Here is a 19,913-nt window from a genome sequence, read left to right on the forward strand (position 1 = left end):
TAAATGTTCTTTTGATTAAAAAACTTGGAGACACAAGTAAGACCAGATCCTTAGCTCGTCAAATGCGGTATTCATGCCTATTTGTTGTATTTCTAAATTTCTTATAAATAGATTCCAAAATAAATAGCACCTTAGACAGACATCGGGTTGCCCGATCAGGCATTCCAGAAACACCAACTATAAGTGGGATTCATAAAAGAAAAATAAACACTTCTCGTCATTACAAAATTAACCTGTCCTGCTACCATCTCAAAAGCATAACAATTTGCTGATTTTTTCAAGACAACTGTGTTGACTCAAATTTTAGTTTATTGTTAATAAGTAAACTTAAGAATTTATTTCTGGAAAACCATATGAGTCACAAGCCCTTTCCTTGAAGAGACACCATCCACAGAAATACACTGCACTATAAAAACACACAAACCGCTGAAGAGCCAAACCTTTGAACCTATACCGCTCAAATTTTTACAGAAATATCTCGTCACACACACAACACAGATGCCGTGGTCAAGTTACAAAACGCTGCGGCAGTATCACCACTGTTCGGGGCTAAAAACAAGGATACAAGGAATAAAAAGATTGCATCCTCTTTCCCTTGGCACTTTGAAACCCACATTGCCCCGACCTAATAATTTTGTTTTCGGTTAAATATGCCATACTTTGCTTTTTAACCATTTATCGATTGATTTTTGAGAGTGTTGGAAAAAATACTATCGGCAAAGTTTACTAACTAAACTTTGCTATCGGTCCGTAAGAAGAAGGTGATTCTGCAACTCATCTTGAAACAAAGGCATAATTCTGGCCACCTTGACAATTGGGAAATTAGGCAGTATTGAAAGAATGAATAATTGCAGCTACTATAGCCTCTCCAGTGAAGCATCGTCCGATAAGTTCATCATAGCCAGACGTATTCTTCTCCTTATCTCTCCCAAAGCAGACTTAAGCTCAAGATCACTAGGTAAAAGAAAGAATGAATCTGGTTCACTTCTATACATAAAACTCAAAAAACTGTTCATAGTTCGAAAAGTTCTAAACTTGATCTGCTATGTATAATAGCAGGATGGAGGGATGGAGTAGAAGTTATTTTCTCTTTCAGGTTTAATATTTATTTTTACCATATGCTCATTTAGCTTTTAATTAACTTACTAGTATCTTCCAACCTTCCCCTCGGAATATTTTTTGATAGTGTTTTTTTATACCCATTTAAAATAAGATAAATAGTTAATTTTTTATATAAATTGGTTATTTCAATCTTCATTCTTATAACATCGAAATACTAACAGAACGAGTTCTTTCACTTTATTTATATCATGTAAAAGCAAAACAAAAATAAGTATAAAAATGAAGTAATATTTTCCCCGGTGGGGCATGACGGGTCCATCAGGAGACCTATATGCACAACTGCCTTGGCAGCCCACTGTTTCGTCAATTCTAATTCAATTCTAAAGTAATACTTTACATCAATTAATAAGTACCTCGTAGTACACTTGTTCTTAGTATACTTGAAGAAAATATCTTTAATATAAATATTCTTCAGTAATAAAAATGGTATTATCACAGTATTGATATTAAAGAATATTATTGAAGCCCTTTCTGAGGAACTGTGGAAATTCTAATATAGGTGGTCGTAGTTGCTACTAATACCTTTAAATCAGGTAAAAACCAGTCATAAAACTGAATTATTTCTTAGTAGTACAATAATTATTTGAATAATTGTCCATAGATACCTTAAAAGTTTAATAAACAACAACCATTGCTTTATGTCATCAGATCTACGTCATAGAAATTGCAATTATAAAGCCGAGCAAATACATGTTTCATGTAAAAAATCTGAAAAGAAGGAACAAAAAAGGTGAATAATCATCTATGTAACATTTCGAAATAATCCTCTATGTAACATTAAGATGACATTGTATTTGGCTTTCTAATTTATAAATAACAACCAAATCCAATTTCCCTAATACTTGATTATTAATTTTTAATGTCTATTCTACTAAGGAACATTACTGCTGAATTGAGCAGAAGATAACTCCTTGGTGATTTTATTATATTATTATTGATAATATTTTACATTTAATACATTTACTATCACCTTTCATAACATCCTGTATAAAGTCTACTTCATAAACTTTGCTCTTTGGTTCATGCTGCTGACATCTGTATCAATTCTACTTTACAAACATCATTCTTTATACAACAAAGTTCCTAATTAAATTAGGTTGCAAGCGTATACATTGTCGAGTGTGGTCAAATTTTGAAATTTCATTCGACAATGTACCAACGTGTCCACCGACAATTCAGTTTTCTATCGTCGTTATTGTTCTGCAACTATTAATTTGTAGAACTTGTGAATTTTTTGTTAGTACAACTCCTCGACATTTAGAGGGCACTCCCAAGAGCTTTCATATCTAAGCAGAATTTATTAACCTATGGTCTCACATTCAAAATAGATATCGAAGTATAACTAAGAGCCTACAGATGGCGGACTCAGAACCGTTTACACTGATATAGACGTTTAACATGGAGCTCCCTTTAGAAAGTCTTTATAATCAGACTTACCAGGCTTACAAAGCGCCAATGCAATTGAGTACTAATACGGTTTGATTCTACCCAATGTCACGATAGGCTTTAAAAAAGGGTTTTGCCTTAACCTAATAGTTGTTTAGAATTGACATTCTTAGGACAATTTTGAATAAATTTGTTTTTTTCTCTGTTTAAAAAAATACTTGATTAAATGAATTGCAAAGCAGTAGGCAGCCAAAGGGGCTGTTATGCGTAATCAATAGCCTTGGAACAACTAATAAGGCACTCAGGTTTGAAAATTTAATGTTAATCTGTAATCTGTAGGCTGGTGTTACTCAGATATTTGAAGCTAGCTCTCGTTAAAGCTTGGGACTCCGCGATAACGTGGTCTGCAGTTTCATCTTCCTCCCAATACCATCCACATTCCAGGTTGTCTGTAATATCTATGGTGTGGAGATTGCATGTTAAATGCCAGTGTCTGGATAAAAGATTTGACACTAGCCAGATTTTGTGCCTCTCTAAGCGTGGCTAAGTCTGGCGAGATGAGGCAGAGGGCAGGCTCATGCTGGTGCCGTCCATGGCCGGAGGATCCACTTGTTCAGCAGACTTTTTATTGATGCAACAACTAAAAATTTGGCTATACTGATTGAGGTTAAGGAACTACTGCACGTTTCGCATATTCCAGTCTAGCAAGGGAGTCAGCTTCCTCCTTTCCAGCGTAGGTTGAGTGACCAGACAATGAGTGACTGCAGTCCACCTTTACCAGTTTTTTCCTTTATGCACTCCAGTACCAACTTGGAGCTCACCTTTTTGGCCTTAATACACTTATTGGCAGCTCTGCTGTCTGAGCAGACTGATACGATAATTTTGCGGTATCCGTAAATTAGGATTTTGTGTGTTTGCTTTATCACATTCGGCTTCAATCTGGAAGACAGTAGCGTGCTTCCCCAGCGAGTATGCCCTGCTGGTATATGGAGTCCCACAACACAACCTTGCATCAGCTCTGTTGTTCATTTTGGACCCATCTGTATACCATATGGCATTTGGAAGCTGTAGGACAGATTTACGTCAATTAAAAGTAAAAACACTTTTATTATTTTTGTCACTTTAGTTGATGGGCTAGTGAGAGATCAGTTTAATGCAAGTTTAAGTAACCTATATAATTGGTAATGCAATTTTTTAGTGTTTAATAAATGAGTAATACAAATTAGTACTTCTTCATTACTTACTTTAATATATCAACAATTAATTTATACATTTATAAACAGTTGTTATTGCAGTTATTTACCTTTGTTACATACTTATGTCATATGCTTTTGTAGAAAAAAATCACTGAAACACGAACATGAAAATGATTTTATAAAACATAATTTTAACATTGGTGTATTTTTGCAATATAAATAATGTTTTAAAAGTATTATAGTACATTTTCGAAAAATGGATTTTATTTTTATCTCGGCTTATACTATTTTTATGGCAGCATTTAATTTTTTCGTAAATTTAATTTTAAAAAAATTGAATAAAGAATTATATTTTATGTAAGCAATTTATAATAAATAGGTAAAAATTTAAATAAGACAGAATTTTATAATCTAAATCACTTGTGAGCCAAAGCATCCTCATATTATATTATACCTCAAGAATATTCAAATAACATAACATAATATTTGAATATTCTTCATCCTCTGGTATAGAAAGTAGGTATTAATTCATTAATTTGAGGGCGTAAAAAAATAAAATTTAAATATAAGTAGATTATTAAAAATATTTTCCCTTTTTGAACTTCATTTCTATTTTTTACACTAATATTTTTTTTTACAGATTTTTAATATTTTATTTATTAGCAAACATATAACATGAATTAAGCATATATATATAAATACACCAAGGAGCAATACTAGATCAATAAAAAGGCAATATATAAATTAAAAAATCGTTTTTTTTTTATTTAGATATAATTTATGAGCAATGAATTTTTTCATATCACAATACATAACAAATAATATGGTCAAAATATATGATTTTTACATAATATAAGCGCTTTAAAATCACACAATATAATTTCAAATGTCGTAACCTAAATACAATATAATATAATAAAGCTTTATTTTGAATACTATTTAATTCTCTGGCATAAAAAGTGTCAATTAAAATCACTAATGAGGCAGTGTAACAATATTGCAGTTTTTTTGTTTTCAAAATCACATTTTTATATATATTAATGAATCGAACACGATGCCAAAACTATCTTTGGAATATTTGTAAACCCATCAAAACTGAAGGTATTATTGAATCAATTGCACTTTAATAAAAAATTGCACTAATTATCAACAAACTAAATAGTAATATTTACAAGATTTGTACAAATAAAACCTTACCACTAAAATATTTTCCTGCCGTTTCTGCTTTTAAGACTTTTTTTATTACAACACTTAACATCTGCGTCCCATGTTCTTGAGGTTTGGCGATAAAATGTAAGTTCCTTAGTATACTCAGGATGTAGCATTTGAGTATATGAAACTGGTGAACACATTTGTGAATTGTTTTCAAAGAATTGCTTGTAACCACCTTCTAAGATATACATTTCAGGAAAACACAAAGATGGATACATGTGGGCATTCTTCTTTCTGTCTTCGTGACGTAAATGTCTATATAAATTGGGTCCCCTTTCAGCAGAAAACTCACAATGGAAAATTAAAATACTGGGCTTATCACTGGCTTCTAGCAACGATGAACAATCTTCATGGGTATAGATGTTTATAGCACCTTTAATGTGTCCACCATTATATTCGTAGGGATACCTGCAGTCGATTATTTTGAAAGAACCAATGTTATCACTAAATTCACCATTGATCAGTCTTTCTAAAGTTGAGCTATTAATAGCTTTGAGATCCTGATGGCGGGAGGTCGTCAATGGAAGAGAACAACTTTTGCTAAAGTCAGCTATTAGATCATCTTCTGAACAAGATCTTTGAATGGCCGTTTTAATTATTTCTTCTGAATTAAAAGGCTTCAAAGCCTTGTCATCCCTAGGAACGGTATTTTGAAATTCCTCTGTCTTCGACAATCTAGTAAGCTTTTTCCTTCTTATCAAAAAATTTTTTGAGTCGTCATTATCATCGCGTTGGCAAATCTTCTTTTTTAAGGGACTGACATTTTCTTGGTGAGAAATAGCTCGTCGGAAGGTAGGTTTCTGGTTTACAGTAACAGTAATAATAGGCTTTTGAATTAAGTTGATGAAGTCAGTGGGCAGTTGAGGCCTTTTCGAAAAAGCAATCTCAGCAAACTCCTCCAAAAAAGCGTCTTCTTCAAGGCCCTCTAGATTGTTGATTTCTTCAAAACCGGAATCCCTCGAATTTGTATCGAAAAAACCAAGTTCTGTTTCATTCCTGAAATCAGAAGGAAACATTATTGTTTTTGTAAATATTCAATTAAATATATATACAAATGAATATGTTATTGCTGTTTAAAACAAAAATACTTACAAGTTTATTTTAAAAAAATAATTGTGCATGTGTGAATTAAAAAAGTACTATTGAAGAAGAAATTGTTAATATACTCGGAGTTCTTTCTCAAATAAGAAACGACGATTAATGTTTGTCTACATCAAAATATTAATAAAAAAAAGTTAACCTACCGTATTGGAGAAACAAGCATTGGCTCAAAACTAGTAAAATTATCCTCGTAACTCATTTTCCTTGCAGTCAGCTGATACCGAAAACACAAACTTTTAAACGCACATTTACTTCGATAACAAATTAAGTTCTTTAATCGACAAGGCGAGGTCGTAGACTGATTTCTTTTAGAGACTACGAGGCCTTTTAACGGCCCTTAAGGCGCGAAAATATCATCCCCTTACCTGCTTAGAGGGAGGGGGTAGAATTCGGAAATGTCTTTTGGCTTTTTCGGTTTTGGGGAGGGTCTTATGTTTGGGTGTGGTATGAGATTTTGGCGCAAAAGTGAGAGTTAGGAATGTTATTAATGGGTCACATATTTGGTAGCTAATTGATATGTTTAATTTGCAAGTGGTATGTCCTGGGAGTTGTATGCAGTGTAGACCATAAACTACGATTATTTAAAACTATTAAATAGTTGCTAGTGATAATCGGTTTTAGAAGAATTTAAACTGAAACAGTCTACCAAAGATTCCAAAAATAATTCTTAAGTAAATTTCGTCCGTTAAATTCACTAAAATAAGCCAATTTTTTATTCCCACTAAACTATATTTTTAATTTTCAAAGAGCTAATGCAATTGAGTACTAATACGGTTTGATTCCACCCATTATATCGTTATAGGTAACTCCATAGGTATAGGGCGCAATCGAATAATTGTTTAAAAAAAAACTAACGTTTAGAAAATTATAATTGTATGTATACATACATTACAAAAAACACGAATAAGATTTTATTAAATTAGAGTTTTTCGCGTGCTCGAGAACTTTCCTTTTTTTTTTTTTAAATTATTGTTTTCCTAATAGCTGAATTGAAAATAAGTATTTTTATCTAGCCTTGTATATAGCCTTTTTAATTCAGGTAATTTATTACTAACCAGAAATAACACAACAAAAATAAAATACACTATTTACGAAACAGGTTAGTTTCCAAAAAAATTACAAATATAAAAATATTTTTTCAGAGGTACACTTCATAAGCAGTAAAAGGCTTAACATAACTTAACGACCTTAGAATATTTTTATTTTAAAACAATGTTATAAGAAATAATGCAAGAATCTCTTTAAATTCCTATTTTTGAGATTTCAAAGCTGACTTATTCTCCTGTGAAAGATATTTAGAACTCGTTACAGAACAAAAACGTTATATTCAACTTCTTTGTTTGAAAAAATATTTGCATTCGATTGGTACGATATTGCAGAGACTATCCCATTAAAAAAAAAAGATACTTTTTTAATTACTTAAAATGTTCAATTTTTCTTCAGTTCTTCTTTTAACGTGTTAATAAAGGCGTTAAAAAGTTAGCAAAGTGCCGAGTCAATTTCATATAGAGATCGAATATCATAAATATTATTTAGTTGTTAAATTAAATATGGATAAAAAATATTCTTAAATCTATGAAAATCATATGTATTCCATATCATATTTATTCCTTTTTCTTAGTACTTATGTATGAGTATTTCCAAGAGATATTGCCAGAAGCTCTATAAAACAAAGTAAAAATATAATATTTTTTTGAAGAGCATATGCAAACTTGTTTAAGATTCTTTTTTAAAAGATATTATTTATTTATTTATTAACAGGTCAAGCCCAATACAAAAACAAGCTCAAGTAACAAGAAACAAAGTTAAATAATAAAGAAGCTACTCAACTAGTCCAAAAGAGAACCAGGTATACCAAGACCAAGAAATCTATTGAGAAAGATCTCATGATTCACCCTGTTAAATGCCTTGGAGAAATCGGTGTAAATGGAATGAATATCCTATCCGCACTTCAAGGTACCTGTCAGTATGTCAACCTACATAAGCAAGTTCAGTTCTGCTAATGAATTCTGTTTAAAACCAAATTGTTGCTGAATTATTTCAGAGCCCAAAGAAAACGTAATGAAATTTGTAATAAAATTTTCAAAAAAACTTCAGGGATGATATATTAAAAATATATATTGGCCCATAATTCTTTACATCTGAGGTATCAAGAAACTTATGGATGAGACGAGCCTCCTCATAAGTCAAACCTGTATGTTGTGACAGATTATATATAAAATATAAAGGTCCAGAAATGATAAATATTAAAAATTATATTTAAATTTATAGATTAAATAAAAATATAATGATTATATTAGTTATATTAAAAAAAAAACTCTAGTAATCTTTTATCACAATTTTAAAATATTCTTGGAAACGAAAAATATAGGCTTATTATTATATGATACCTCAAACTTGAGTATACTTGTTGTATTTTTAAATGATGCTGTAAATAATAACTTTTTAATAGTTTTTAATTAAAATTGTTGAATTTTATAATAGGTTTGCATTGTAAAGGAAAATTTGATTATTATTCTATTATTAAATCTTTTTGAGGATATTACTGATTTATTAAGCCAGTTTATTTTTCAAAAAATTTATGTATCATAGGCAGAATTTATTAATCTTCTAATTGCTATTTACCTTTATTATGTTCTAATTGTTTTAAATGTTCTGATGACGTTAATATGTATAGATTTTTAAAACGATGTATGTCATTTCATTATTATTATTAACAAATCTTGTAAAATATATCCTATAAAAAACCTGAATATAAGAAAATTATTCAGTAAAGCTTCTGCAAGAGAGCAAAAATCAAATGTTTAGAATAACAAGTTGCGTAATCTAATGAATATTGAAACACCTAAAGCATCATTAATTTGTAATTAATATACACACCTTTATTAAACATCATTTATAATTATTTGATAGAAAACATAAATCAAATAAATAAAAATTTAAAGAAAGAGATGACAAAATTTTAATATGAAAAATGTCTCACTTTATTTAACAATAACAATAGAAGGCTTAAGCATAAATTACGGGCAATAAATAATTGCTGTTACTATAATGAAGAGAGAACTTCACAATATTATAGGAAACATAAATAAAAGAAGTTATATATTTTTCCATAATGCAAAATAAAATGGACATACTCCTAATTTTAATATTCTGTGAAGTGATGGGCACAAACAAATTAAAAAAAATGTAATTTTTTTATATGGCTTAAAACCGGTCAAAATTGCCATTTAACAACATATTATACGAATTGATATTAGTATTGACAATATTATACGAAACGCGGGAAAAATATATATGCTCGCCACAATTTTAAATTAATTATTAAAGAAAAAACGTTAATTCGCAAAAGGCGTGTGAAATGTGGGGCTCAAGCGCATTTATTATTTAGACGTAAACTGTTCGTCCTTCATAAAGCCTACAAGAAGCCATTATCGTCTAATTTCTATTTAAAACATAATTAATGGTAGAAAATATAAATGAAAGAAACTTTATATATGTACGTATATATGTATATATATTTCTCACAATTTCAAAGCAAGTATCAAAAACATGAGATGGCGTAATTTCAAACTGATAAACTCCTAACTCTATTTGAAAGAACTCGTCCATTATCTCGAAGAGACCATTTTTCATTTTTTCTCTCCTAACCCTATTTAAAAGTAACCATGAAGCTATCGCATGAATAATCTAATTACAGATAATAATTTATGGTAATAATAATAATAATATAAAACAGGTCAGTATTACCAAATTGCAATTTAAAACCACCTATTTATGGCCTATTTTCCAAACCAAAATTGTCAATTACTTATCTATTGAAACCATTCGATTTGTGCTACTCTCAGTAAAAAGGGCAAGAAAGTCAGGGTATTACCTAAAATACGCCCTTTTGCGGTTTGTTTATGTTTTGAATTGCACAAAAGACCCAAAGGTAAAGATCAATAGGCTTTGAGTAGGTGTAGAGATAAATATTATTGAGTGGACACCTTTAAAAGGAACAGGTACCATATAAAGCTCACAGGTACCCGACCACGACAAGTTGATTTGGGTTAATCTTCTCCCCCAAATAATGTAAAAGGATCTTTAGATTAATAGCTTTTACATTTTGTAATAATAGCTTTTATTTATGTATTGTTTATGGATTTTACATGCTAAATGTTATATTATTTTTTTAAATAAAACACTGTTATTGCAATGGGATAATAGAGTAATTTTTATTCATAAATTAAAACAACATTTTATCCACAGCAATGTAGTAATTAATGCAATTGGCAAAATTCAAGATAAGATAAGCACTTACATAAAGAGTTCAGTCTATCAAGAGAAAAAAGAAATTATACATAATAGAAAAAATATATTTCTTGAATTTTGCACCGAACACACTGAACAAATATGCTAAGACGTACTGAAATAAAACGCTTAAAAATATTTTATAAATAAATATAAGGGGTGCTTGTTGTAACCCGTGACAGAGGCTAGTGCTTAAGGTACCGGGCACAGCAAGCACATCACAATTTTATTGCTAGGAAAATTGCACATAAAACAAAAAAAAATAAAAGGACTGTGGTCCATTAAGTCAACTGGATAAAACAAAAAACTTTGGTGGGTAGCATTGCATAAATAGAAGCCCTTCATTAAATGAGTGACGATAAAAGCTACTTTTCATAAAGTTCTCTTATATACAATATACATTTGCAAATAAGACTATGTCTCAGTTTATATAAATACATGAAATATCAATATGATATAAATAATGTACAATAAAGTTGATGTTCAAATGCAACTAGGATAGGCAAACCCATATTATAAATATACTTAAATCAAAGACATTAAACAATTAAACTGAAATGCGATAAAACTAAATTATACACAGTTTTGTACTATTATAGGTAAAACATAAAACTAGTTGAAAGATTACAATCTTTTCAGACTTTTGGTAGGTCTCTGTCGACTATCAGAATTCCATGTTTTAGATTTTTGTCTAAAATGACGAAGATCTTCTTCATGGTCTGGATGCATCATTTCTTTGTATGCCACTGGGACACACATATCAGCATATTCTTGAAAGAACTTCTTATATCCTCCTTCTAGAAGGTAAATTTCTGGATAATGCAGGAATGGATAATCGCTCATGTTCCTTGTTCTATCTTCTTTACGCAAGTGGCGGTAGCTATCGTAAAAAAAGGTAGTGTTATAGAAATAGCTAAAATTTATATTTTCTGTATTTTCTTTACAAGATTTATATGATACTTACAGGTTTGGACCCCTTTCGCTCGAAAACTCGCAATGGAACACCAATATGTGCCTCTTATTGGAGCTTGTGGACGGAATTCTTGACTCATTTAGTAGATTCGAAATTTGCTCCTTTGTAAATATATTTACAGCTCCATTAATATGTCCTCCGACGAATTCATAAGGATATCTGCAGTCAATCACCTTATACGATTCAACTGAATCTGTAAATTCTCCATTCATTACTCGAGCCAAAGTTTCTGGGGTAATTGACTTTAAGTCCTGATGTCTTCCAGGTGTCAAAGGAAGGCAGTAGCTCTTTGTGAAATCACCAATAAGATCAGGTTCTGTTGAAGATCTTTGGACTGCACACATAATGCTTTCTTCAGTCGCTGAAAATTGGCGAGTAAAGAGCGGAGTTGTTTTTTTAGGTGGCTGTGGGGAAGAGAATTCTCCAAACAGTTTGGATCGTTTAATCATCGTATGGTCTTTCTCAAGGACAGTTGGAGGCTCAGCGCGTTTAAAAGACGGGCGATTTTCCTTATTTTTCTCGTTACCAGAAAATAAACTAGTTCGCACCTTACTGACAGGTGTAGTAGTATGATTTTGCAAAGAAAGCGCGCGCCGGAACAGTGGTCTTATGATTGTATCTTTCGGGGAAGATTTTTGCTTAGGCTTAGACCTTATTACAAGTGGATCATTGATAAGCTTGCAGAAATCTTTTGGTAATCCAGAATTCTTCTCCAAAGGTTCCACGTCGGAGAAATCTTCCAAAAAGTCATCCTCCATGGAAAATATTGATGCTGATCCAAAAGAAGAGGATAAAGCTCTACTAGGTGAAGCATAAGAGAGAAACTTTCCATGATCCACATGGAAACCTGTACCGTAGCCAGAATCTTGAGAGGAAGCATCAATGTCGTCCAAGGAACGTCTGTTTGGACAGCCAGGGGATGAATCGGAACGACACGTTTCGGGAAGCAAGGACATTCCATCGTACAGTGAGAGATCTTCATTTTTTACTGGGCTGAGATGCTCTTTGTCGAAGAATTCATGTTTGGCATCACAAGCGTTTTCTTTTCTGTAACAAAAAATAATAAAAAATTAGTTTAATTTTTTTTTTAATAATCATTAGTGCAAATAGTAAAAAATCAAGATTAAGTAGAAAATAAAATTATTTTAATTATTTCTCTCATGTTTTGCTATATTTAATAATCACATAATATTTTACGATATATGTATGCATTTTCAAAGCATATATGAATTTATATACATAAAAATTATTTATTGCATAAAAATGCGAAGAAACCTTTTTAAACCGACACAATGGATCACTTAAACCAGCGCAAAATGCATTAAAACGTCATGTAAAATCGTAATTTTGTATTTTCCATGCCAATTTTGATGGAAAAATGCTTATTACTCATAAATAAAATGAAAGCCATTCGTCTTTTTTGTTTATTCCAGTCCTGTTACCTATTCATTTGCCTGCCTCTTATTTTTTTAAATTCATTCATACTGATAACAGGTCTAGTTATGAATGAAATTATGATGGAACGGCAGTGAAAACGGGGCAGTAATATACAGGCAAAACTGGTTTGGTCATTTATTACAGAAGATATTAATAAAATGGGAAAATACTTAGTAGTCATGACTGTCAATTAGAAGAATCTTCAATTATCCTTATTTTTTATTCCTTTGCCTTGATTTTCAGTGTTCAATAAAATTCCTGTTTAAATAATTCTATAAATAATTGATAGAAAAATAAAAATATGGAAAAATATAAATAAAAAAAATTGGATGGCTTAGGCAAAATTTTCATCCAGTATTTTCATTAAAAATACAATTTAAAAAATTACGAATCTTGCCTACCATAATAATATAAAATATATCAACCAGTCCCTTCAAATTCAGGCAATAAAACAAGAGCCTTTTAAAGTTTAAAGGTAAATTAATTAAAGATCCTTAGCACACCGCTTAAACAATTTCACTTTCATTCAATAACATAAAAGGGGGAATTTACCTAGTAAATTCGCAGACGTCGCAAGCTTTATTGGCTATCGAATCCCACATTTTGACTTTGGCACACCTAATCCACAACAAAAAAGTTTTTCTTTGTAAAAAAACGTTTACACCGACAAGGTCATAATCCTAAACAGACTAAAATTTGGTACGCGGTACTATGAAGACATTCATGAAACGACAGTACCGACAACGCGCACAACCGAGCGCATAAAGACGACTGAAATAAAAGTAGAGAGCGCCAACTGTCTTATTCTAGTCCCCGCTACAGTTAGGAAATGGAGGGGATCACCCTTATTGCTATGTTTATAGGGGATGTTACGGGACACAGGGTGCTAAAAATACGTGGTCCCGTATGCCTTGATGCATATGAGAATAAAAATAGTTTTTCGTCGTGCACCCCACTTGATAAGAAGGAGAATGAAAGTATTTTTAGAAAGAAAACGGCTGCAGTGGCGGCAAAAGATATCTTTTTTTAAAACGACTTCACAGATTGATCAACTTATGTTTGCCATAATAGAAGTAAAAAAAATATTTATCCAACATTAACTAACTATCGGACCAATGGTTCGCAAATATGGCTTTATAATCGAGCATGTAGAGTGGGGACTTGTCTATCTGCTGACCGTGAGAGAAAGTATGAGATTCTTCGGAAGAGTATATAGATTGCTTCGGCTAGGCAATTCCCTTTAAACATTAAAGTTACGCTTTGTTCTTCAATGACCTCCGGAGTATTGGTTTCTTTTGGCTAGTGTTGGAGGAGGCTAACGCCGCTCCTGCGAGGCATTCAAATATTTTTGCTAGATTTTAACACATATTTTTTCAATACTTAGTGCTACACTAATTTGATACGTGTTTTAATTGAATAAACAGAAAATACTATTTAGAATGCTTTGCACAAGCTTTCAGCTTTAACAACCCATCTTCCTCTTACGAGGCCCCTGGGAAGCCACTGTACATCAGAAAAGTGCATGGACCTCCAAAGATTTCCTTTTTTTTTGGAATATGAACCTCCAGTGACAAATAATTTCTAATAAAAAAGAATGGATATTCATTAGACGATACAAATGACACACACTTTGATTGACATGGGATAATGAAATAAAGTTATCCGCTACACAGCAATTTTTTTATGCAAAGTACCTTATAGCATGTCATAAATAAATTGCTTCATCTATAATACAAGGTGTAACTTAATGGTAATATACTTCCTCTGATGGACCGATTTTAAATGGTTAGTTTGTTGATTTTGGGGCCCACGTTTATATGAAATTTTCGACTTAAACACATTCCAGGAATGCCTCCCGTCAAACTATGATATATGATTAAGTAACACCTTGTATATCCAAACAATTATGAAACAAAAAATTGATGGATGTCAAATAATAACATACATTTTGGTGCAACCAGAAGTTTAAATTCACTAAAGATCCATTATATAATACTGCATTTGTTGTCCACTGGTTTTCATTTAAGATAGGTCTATCAGATATTACCTACTTTCGATCCATAAGGTGACATCGAAATGCATTTTCGACATATGTAACCGCAGAAGTAGGATTCGTAAAAAAATCCTAAAAAGTCTGTTTATTAGATACGGTTAAGCTAACTATACTAAATACTTTAAAATCTCTTTTGCAACTCCATTGGGCAAAGATAATTTAAAGTTCATTGGCTTTCTTAAAATTAATATTCATAGAGAGACTGATAGATTTCTAGGGTAAAAACAGGCCCCTTTTAATTATGGTATTAAGCCCGTAAAATTCCAAATGTTCCTAAATAAATCTTGCTAGAACAGAAAATTTCGAAATCCTGGTTTTCCCCTGGACTAAATCGATCTTGCTTACACAGACCGGTCTAAAATTCCGATCCTTTCTAGGACAAAAATCGATCTTGCTAACTCAGAAAGGTTCAAAATTCTGATACTCCCCAGACTAAATCGATTTTCTTAACTCTGAAAATGTCATAATATCGATACTTTTTAAGACAAAGTCGATTTTACTAGACCAGAAAGAGTCAAGCTAAGTAAGAGGTGCTAAAGGAGCATTAAGTTTAGCATGTGTTGTGTTATGCAAAAATAATACCAGCATTTGACCCTATATTAATTTAAATGTTGGTAGGCAACATCAGAAATCGTTAATGGCAATAAACCTAAGTTCTTCTTGACCATATACTCCCACCTACATGCTAAAATGCTATTTGGCTTTCAGGTCTATAAGGATAATAATAGGTGGTAAAGATAAGTGTATGATTTTTTGACAAAGTCTGAAATTTGGTTTCTTTGGCATTTTGACTGGAGCTTTAGAGCGTTTAAGAAAAACTTTATTGTCACTTATCTGAAACATATTTTTTCCGTGCAATAGTTCTGTATTGAACTGATTTTAATTTAGGTAATCGAATATACTTTTTATTATTTATAACCATTTTATTTAGTTTGTTGGGTAGTTTGATAGGTACTAATTGCGTTAAAGCATTTTTATTTTCAGGCTATAAAATAAGAAATATACCTAACCAACTGAAAGATTCTATGTGTAGGTTCTTCAACCTGCAATTAAATTGTTTAAGAATGGTACTAAAGATGCTAAAATTATTATCCTTAATCATTCTATCGGCTTCTAATTTATAGAGGATATAATTTAATATTTAGTTTTCTAGAAAAACGAGGGAGTTTTTCTTAACTATAACAAAAGAACTACTTATAGTCATTTATATTGTCGACCTTTTTGGCCCAAATCTAGGTATTTGGGTCATGCAAATTTCTAATCTTACTTATTTTGCTCATTATAAATATTTTTTGTAATCACAAGTCTCGTTATAATAATAAAAATTAATGAATATAGGGTTATCATTATGTACAGGCGGAAATCCTTATCACAGAATTGCTAATCATTATTAAATATATTTAAGCCATTTCGTGTTTATATGCATAATCGTGTGATATATTGGTTCAGAACTGAACCGTAGAGCTTGCGTTAGGAATTTTTTATTCCTGTAAAACAGATCGAATATGAAATAAGTAAATACCAATTGGAAACATTCTTTCTCACGCTTCTGACAAGAACTGACTAATATATATATGTATACATGGTACTACATATACATGGTAATTTTATAACTGGTTGAGTATAGAAAACCAATAATACGAAGGTATACTTCTTACAGACCGGAATTTTGCATAATAGAGTAGTTCGTCCATCTTTCAGCGGTTCTCTGACTCTTTAATTTTAATTTTACACATTCATGTGTGCCAAACCGCTAATTTAATTTGAAAACCGTATACATACCATTATACATATGTATATCAGTCGAGAAAAATAACACATACAAACATAAGGTAAATAAACTATTCAGTATACATATATAGTAAACATAATCATGAAGTGTCAGACAAGAAATTCGTTATTACCAGTGGTTCCACTTCAGTCCTTGCGTTGGTCTAGGAGTATATGACTTGACACCACATGGCGCTTAATGCATATTAACAGTCCCCATAATAATAACGTTGCTTGCTAAGAACGTTAACATTTGCCGCTTTCCTAAATTAGTTCATTTAAAGCAACTTAACCCCGTTGAATCTGTCAATTGGCCAGAATAGGAATGGAAGCATCAGTTTAAGTAATAAAATAAAACTAATTTATGTAGTAAGTAATGCAGACGACGTCGGATATTATCATGTTAAAAAATTCTTTTTATACCAGTTGGATAATAAGACGTGAAACATTTTGTAATTTAGCATACAGAATTTGTAAGTAGTATTATTTATTCTATTTATGCAACTATAGCTAACTCTAGTTCAGATATTCTGTAATCGCAATACTTCTTAGATATAAGTTAGTTTCAGGTTTCAGTTTGTAGTAGATTTAGACTTTCTAAAGAAGTAAATACTACATCTATATACCTCATGTGGATAGGAAGAAGGAAACTTTCGGGCAAAATAAATCAATCCCTCCCACCGCAGATTCCAGATGCTTTCTCACCCAAAAAACTAGTAACTGCCCCATCTCTGCGGGAAATGGGCGAAATCCATAACGGTAGTGAAGGCGGAGATAGAAATAAATCATCGATACGGCGGAATGCGGAAGTGCTGTGTGCAGTAAAAGTACTGCACTATATTTCCAAGAGAACTTCCTCCGAAAGAGATGAAAAACACGATAAACAGTTTGTGTTTTGTTCCTACTCATACTCGGCGCCATACTGATTCTGGGTCGCATGGTGTGAAATATGCTCCCGGCTGCAAGGTTGTGAATAATCAGATACCTTGCAGAAACTATGCTACTGAAACCAATAGAAATATAAACCTCCGTAAGACAAAAAAATTGGGACTTGGAACATCCGGGGGCTAATCCAACAACCTGGTGCGAATCATAGAAGGAAAAAGAAATGGAAACTAATGATCTAGGACTATCAGAAACATATTGGCGAGGTCATAGACACTTCAGAACCGCTAAGGGCAACATCGTCGACTTTTCACGTCCAGAAACGTGAATGAAATGTGTTGCAATAATCGAGCATATGGGACAGTTTGGACTGGGTCAGAGGAGTGAGAGTAGAGATCGTCTTGTGGATCGTATATGGATCACAGTATGTAAATCAGGAAAAATGGCCAACGGGCGCTACGAGGTGTGAGAACTACCGAATACTTTCACTAATATCTCATGCCAGCAAAGTCCTATTAAAAATCTTAAAAACTAAACTAAAAGCCTATTTCGACCGCTAAATTGCCCAAAATTGCTTTGTGAAAGGAAAAGAAACTATTAAACAAATATTAAATATGAGACAGCTTATTGAAAAATCTAGAGAATATAATACGTATATACCAAATACTTCTGATGATATGTCTCGTGGATTATTAAAAGACTTTATTTAGTATAGATTATTTAAGACTTTACAATAGACTGAACTTCTAAACCAATACGACCTAGTTAACTACTTAGCTCTATCATAACTAGCAATTGCAAGGCAGAAGTACGAAGGCGCTTAATCATAGAAAAAGCCCAATGTATCGTCTAACAAAAAAATTTGAGAAGACCGCTCGATTTCCCAAAATATAAAAATGAGACTTTTTAAAACTTGTTAATCGTCTTCTTTATTTTTTTATACTGTGTTGAAACTTGGACTCTTCATGCTTCTGAACGTTGACGGTTTTAAAATGTGGTATTGGAGGCAAATGCTGCGAATACCCTGGAGAGGCCAGAGAATACCAGAATATCTGGGAATGTTGCAGGTAAAAAAGCAAGAGGTACATCGCCGACTAGGTAAACTGATCAAATACAACACACACATTCTATCATGCTTTTGTAGACGTAGAGGATCACACAAAATGGAAACAGCTAGTCGAACGTATAGCAGGAAATCACGATCATCAGCAATGATGGAGCAACTGAAAAGAGAGAAATACTACACCTATAAAGAAAGGTTTCGATGATGTGGGAAAATTACGTCCTTTACGTCAGCATCAGTCTCTTAGAAATATTGATTATATTCGTTTAAGAAAGTGCTTTAGTTTCTATGCTATGAAATGTAGACTTCCAGACTAAATAAATTAATTCTATTAAAAGACCAACAGCCTTTCGAGTATAGGAAATTGGTTGCAAATTAATACCAGAATTAGAAGAAGATATTATATCATTTAGATAGATAGATATTGAATAAAAGATACCCCAACTGACAGCCTACTTGCAGTTGAAGTCTGACCAGTACACAATGTAAATAAACAAATTAAGTTCTGTTGATCAATCAACCTAAAATCTATGTTGCTGATATAATTGAACATCAATTATGATATTAGCCACTATTTCCTCCAGATTTCTATCGGTTCCAATTTGCTGAATGCTTTATTACGCCTATTTTAAGGAAGTCCTTCTGAGATACTTCAGTTATTTTGAAAGAAATAGAGACGTATTACTGAATAAAGTTCAAGATCAACGTGATTCTGATTGTTGTAATATGCAGATGATTTTTTTTAAAAGTGAAATCATATAACTAAGTAGAAATAGTTCGTCCTGTTCTTTGCCATTCATTTTATGGCCTGTAGATACCATAACAATGTTCCTTATAAATTCTTTAGGTCAACCATCTGACTTTATGATTGGCAAAATGTCTCAACTAAAAACATATTTGGAATAAATTTCCATGTATTTCTATTATGGATAGCTGACAAATTATGAATAGCACTTCAATAGGTTTCTCCTTTGAAGTTGCCTATAGTGAAAATAGCATGCAACTTATATGACTATATCGTCTTTGTTAAATTAAAATCTCCGATCACTACTATTTTAAAATTAACTAACTCGAAAGAGTTAATGTAGCTAAACCTTATTAATTGTACATACATAAACCACATAAGTTTTGTTAATAAATCAACCTGAAATCTCCAAAAAAAGTTCGTATGGTTGATGTATTTCAGGAAGCTGTTGTCAGAATGCTGTCACTGTATTTTTATATTTATCTTCAGGAAAAATAATCCTTTCTAATTTAATTAATCCGCCCTAGCCCTAACATTTGGTTATTTTTAGTAAGCTACCAAGGTACCATCTTAATAATAGAGTTCAAGTTCAGCGTCCAGGATGTTAAAATTCTTAGACAATATCCAAGTTTCCAATATCAAGTTAAAGAGAGGACGAGTCTTTTGTTACACACAAA

At 31.8% G+C, this 19,913-nt stretch overlaps 2 protein-coding genes across 2 annotated transcripts; both read right to left on the reverse strand.

The window, feature by feature from the left end:
• Window positions 1–4,766: 4,766 nt before the first annotated feature.
• Window positions 4,767–5,932, reverse strand: LOC126748149 (M-phase inducer phosphatase-like). The gene has a single exon (XM_050457176.1). It carries the CDS (start codon window positions 5,930–5,932, stop codon window positions 4,904–4,906), a length of 1,029 nt encoding a protein of 342 aa, XP_050313133.1. The 3' UTR covers window positions 4,767–4,903.
• Window positions 5,933–10,206: 4,274 nt separating this feature from the next.
• Window positions 10,207–13,477, reverse strand: LOC126748440 (M-phase inducer phosphatase-like). Its single transcript, XM_050457693.1, has 3 exons — window positions 13,273–13,477; window positions 11,275–12,330; window positions 10,207–11,190 (listed from the first exon to the last, which is right to left on the reverse strand). The coding sequence occupies exons 1-3, from the start codon at window positions 13,320–13,322 to the stop codon at window positions 10,935–10,937; spliced, it is 1,362 nt and encodes a 453-aa protein (XP_050313650.1). The 5' UTR covers window positions 13,323–13,477; the 3' UTR covers window positions 10,207–10,934.
• Window positions 13,478–19,913: the final 6,436 nt, after the last annotated feature.

This window comes from Anthonomus grandis, chromosome 22 (assembly GCF_022605725.1).
Source record: "Anthonomus grandis grandis chromosome 22, icAntGran1.3, whole genome shotgun sequence".
Taxonomy (NCBI): Eukaryota; Metazoa; Arthropoda; class Insecta; order Coleoptera; family Curculionidae; genus Anthonomus; species Anthonomus grandis.

What these genes read in the sequence shown, in the direction of transcription:
- LOC126748149 (XM_050457176.1), bottom strand. Translation starts at nt 5,932, where the DNA reads ATGTTTCCTTCTGATTTCAGGAATGAAACAGAACTTGGTTTTTTCGAT.
- LOC126748440 (XM_050457693.1), bottom strand. Translation starts at nt 13,322, where the DNA reads ATGTGGGATTCGATAGCCAATAAAGCTTGCGACGTCTGCGAATTTACT. An exon ending in GACGTCTGCGAATTTACTAG is followed by an intron (nt 12,331 to 13,272) that starts GTAAATTCCCCC and finishes TTTTTGTTACAG; the next exon opens with AAAAGAAAACGCTTGTGATG. An exon ending in AGCGAAAGGGGTCCAAACCT is followed by an intron (nt 11,191 to 11,274) that starts GTAAGTATCATA and finishes TTTTTACGATAG; the next exon opens with CTACCGCCACTTGCGTAAAG.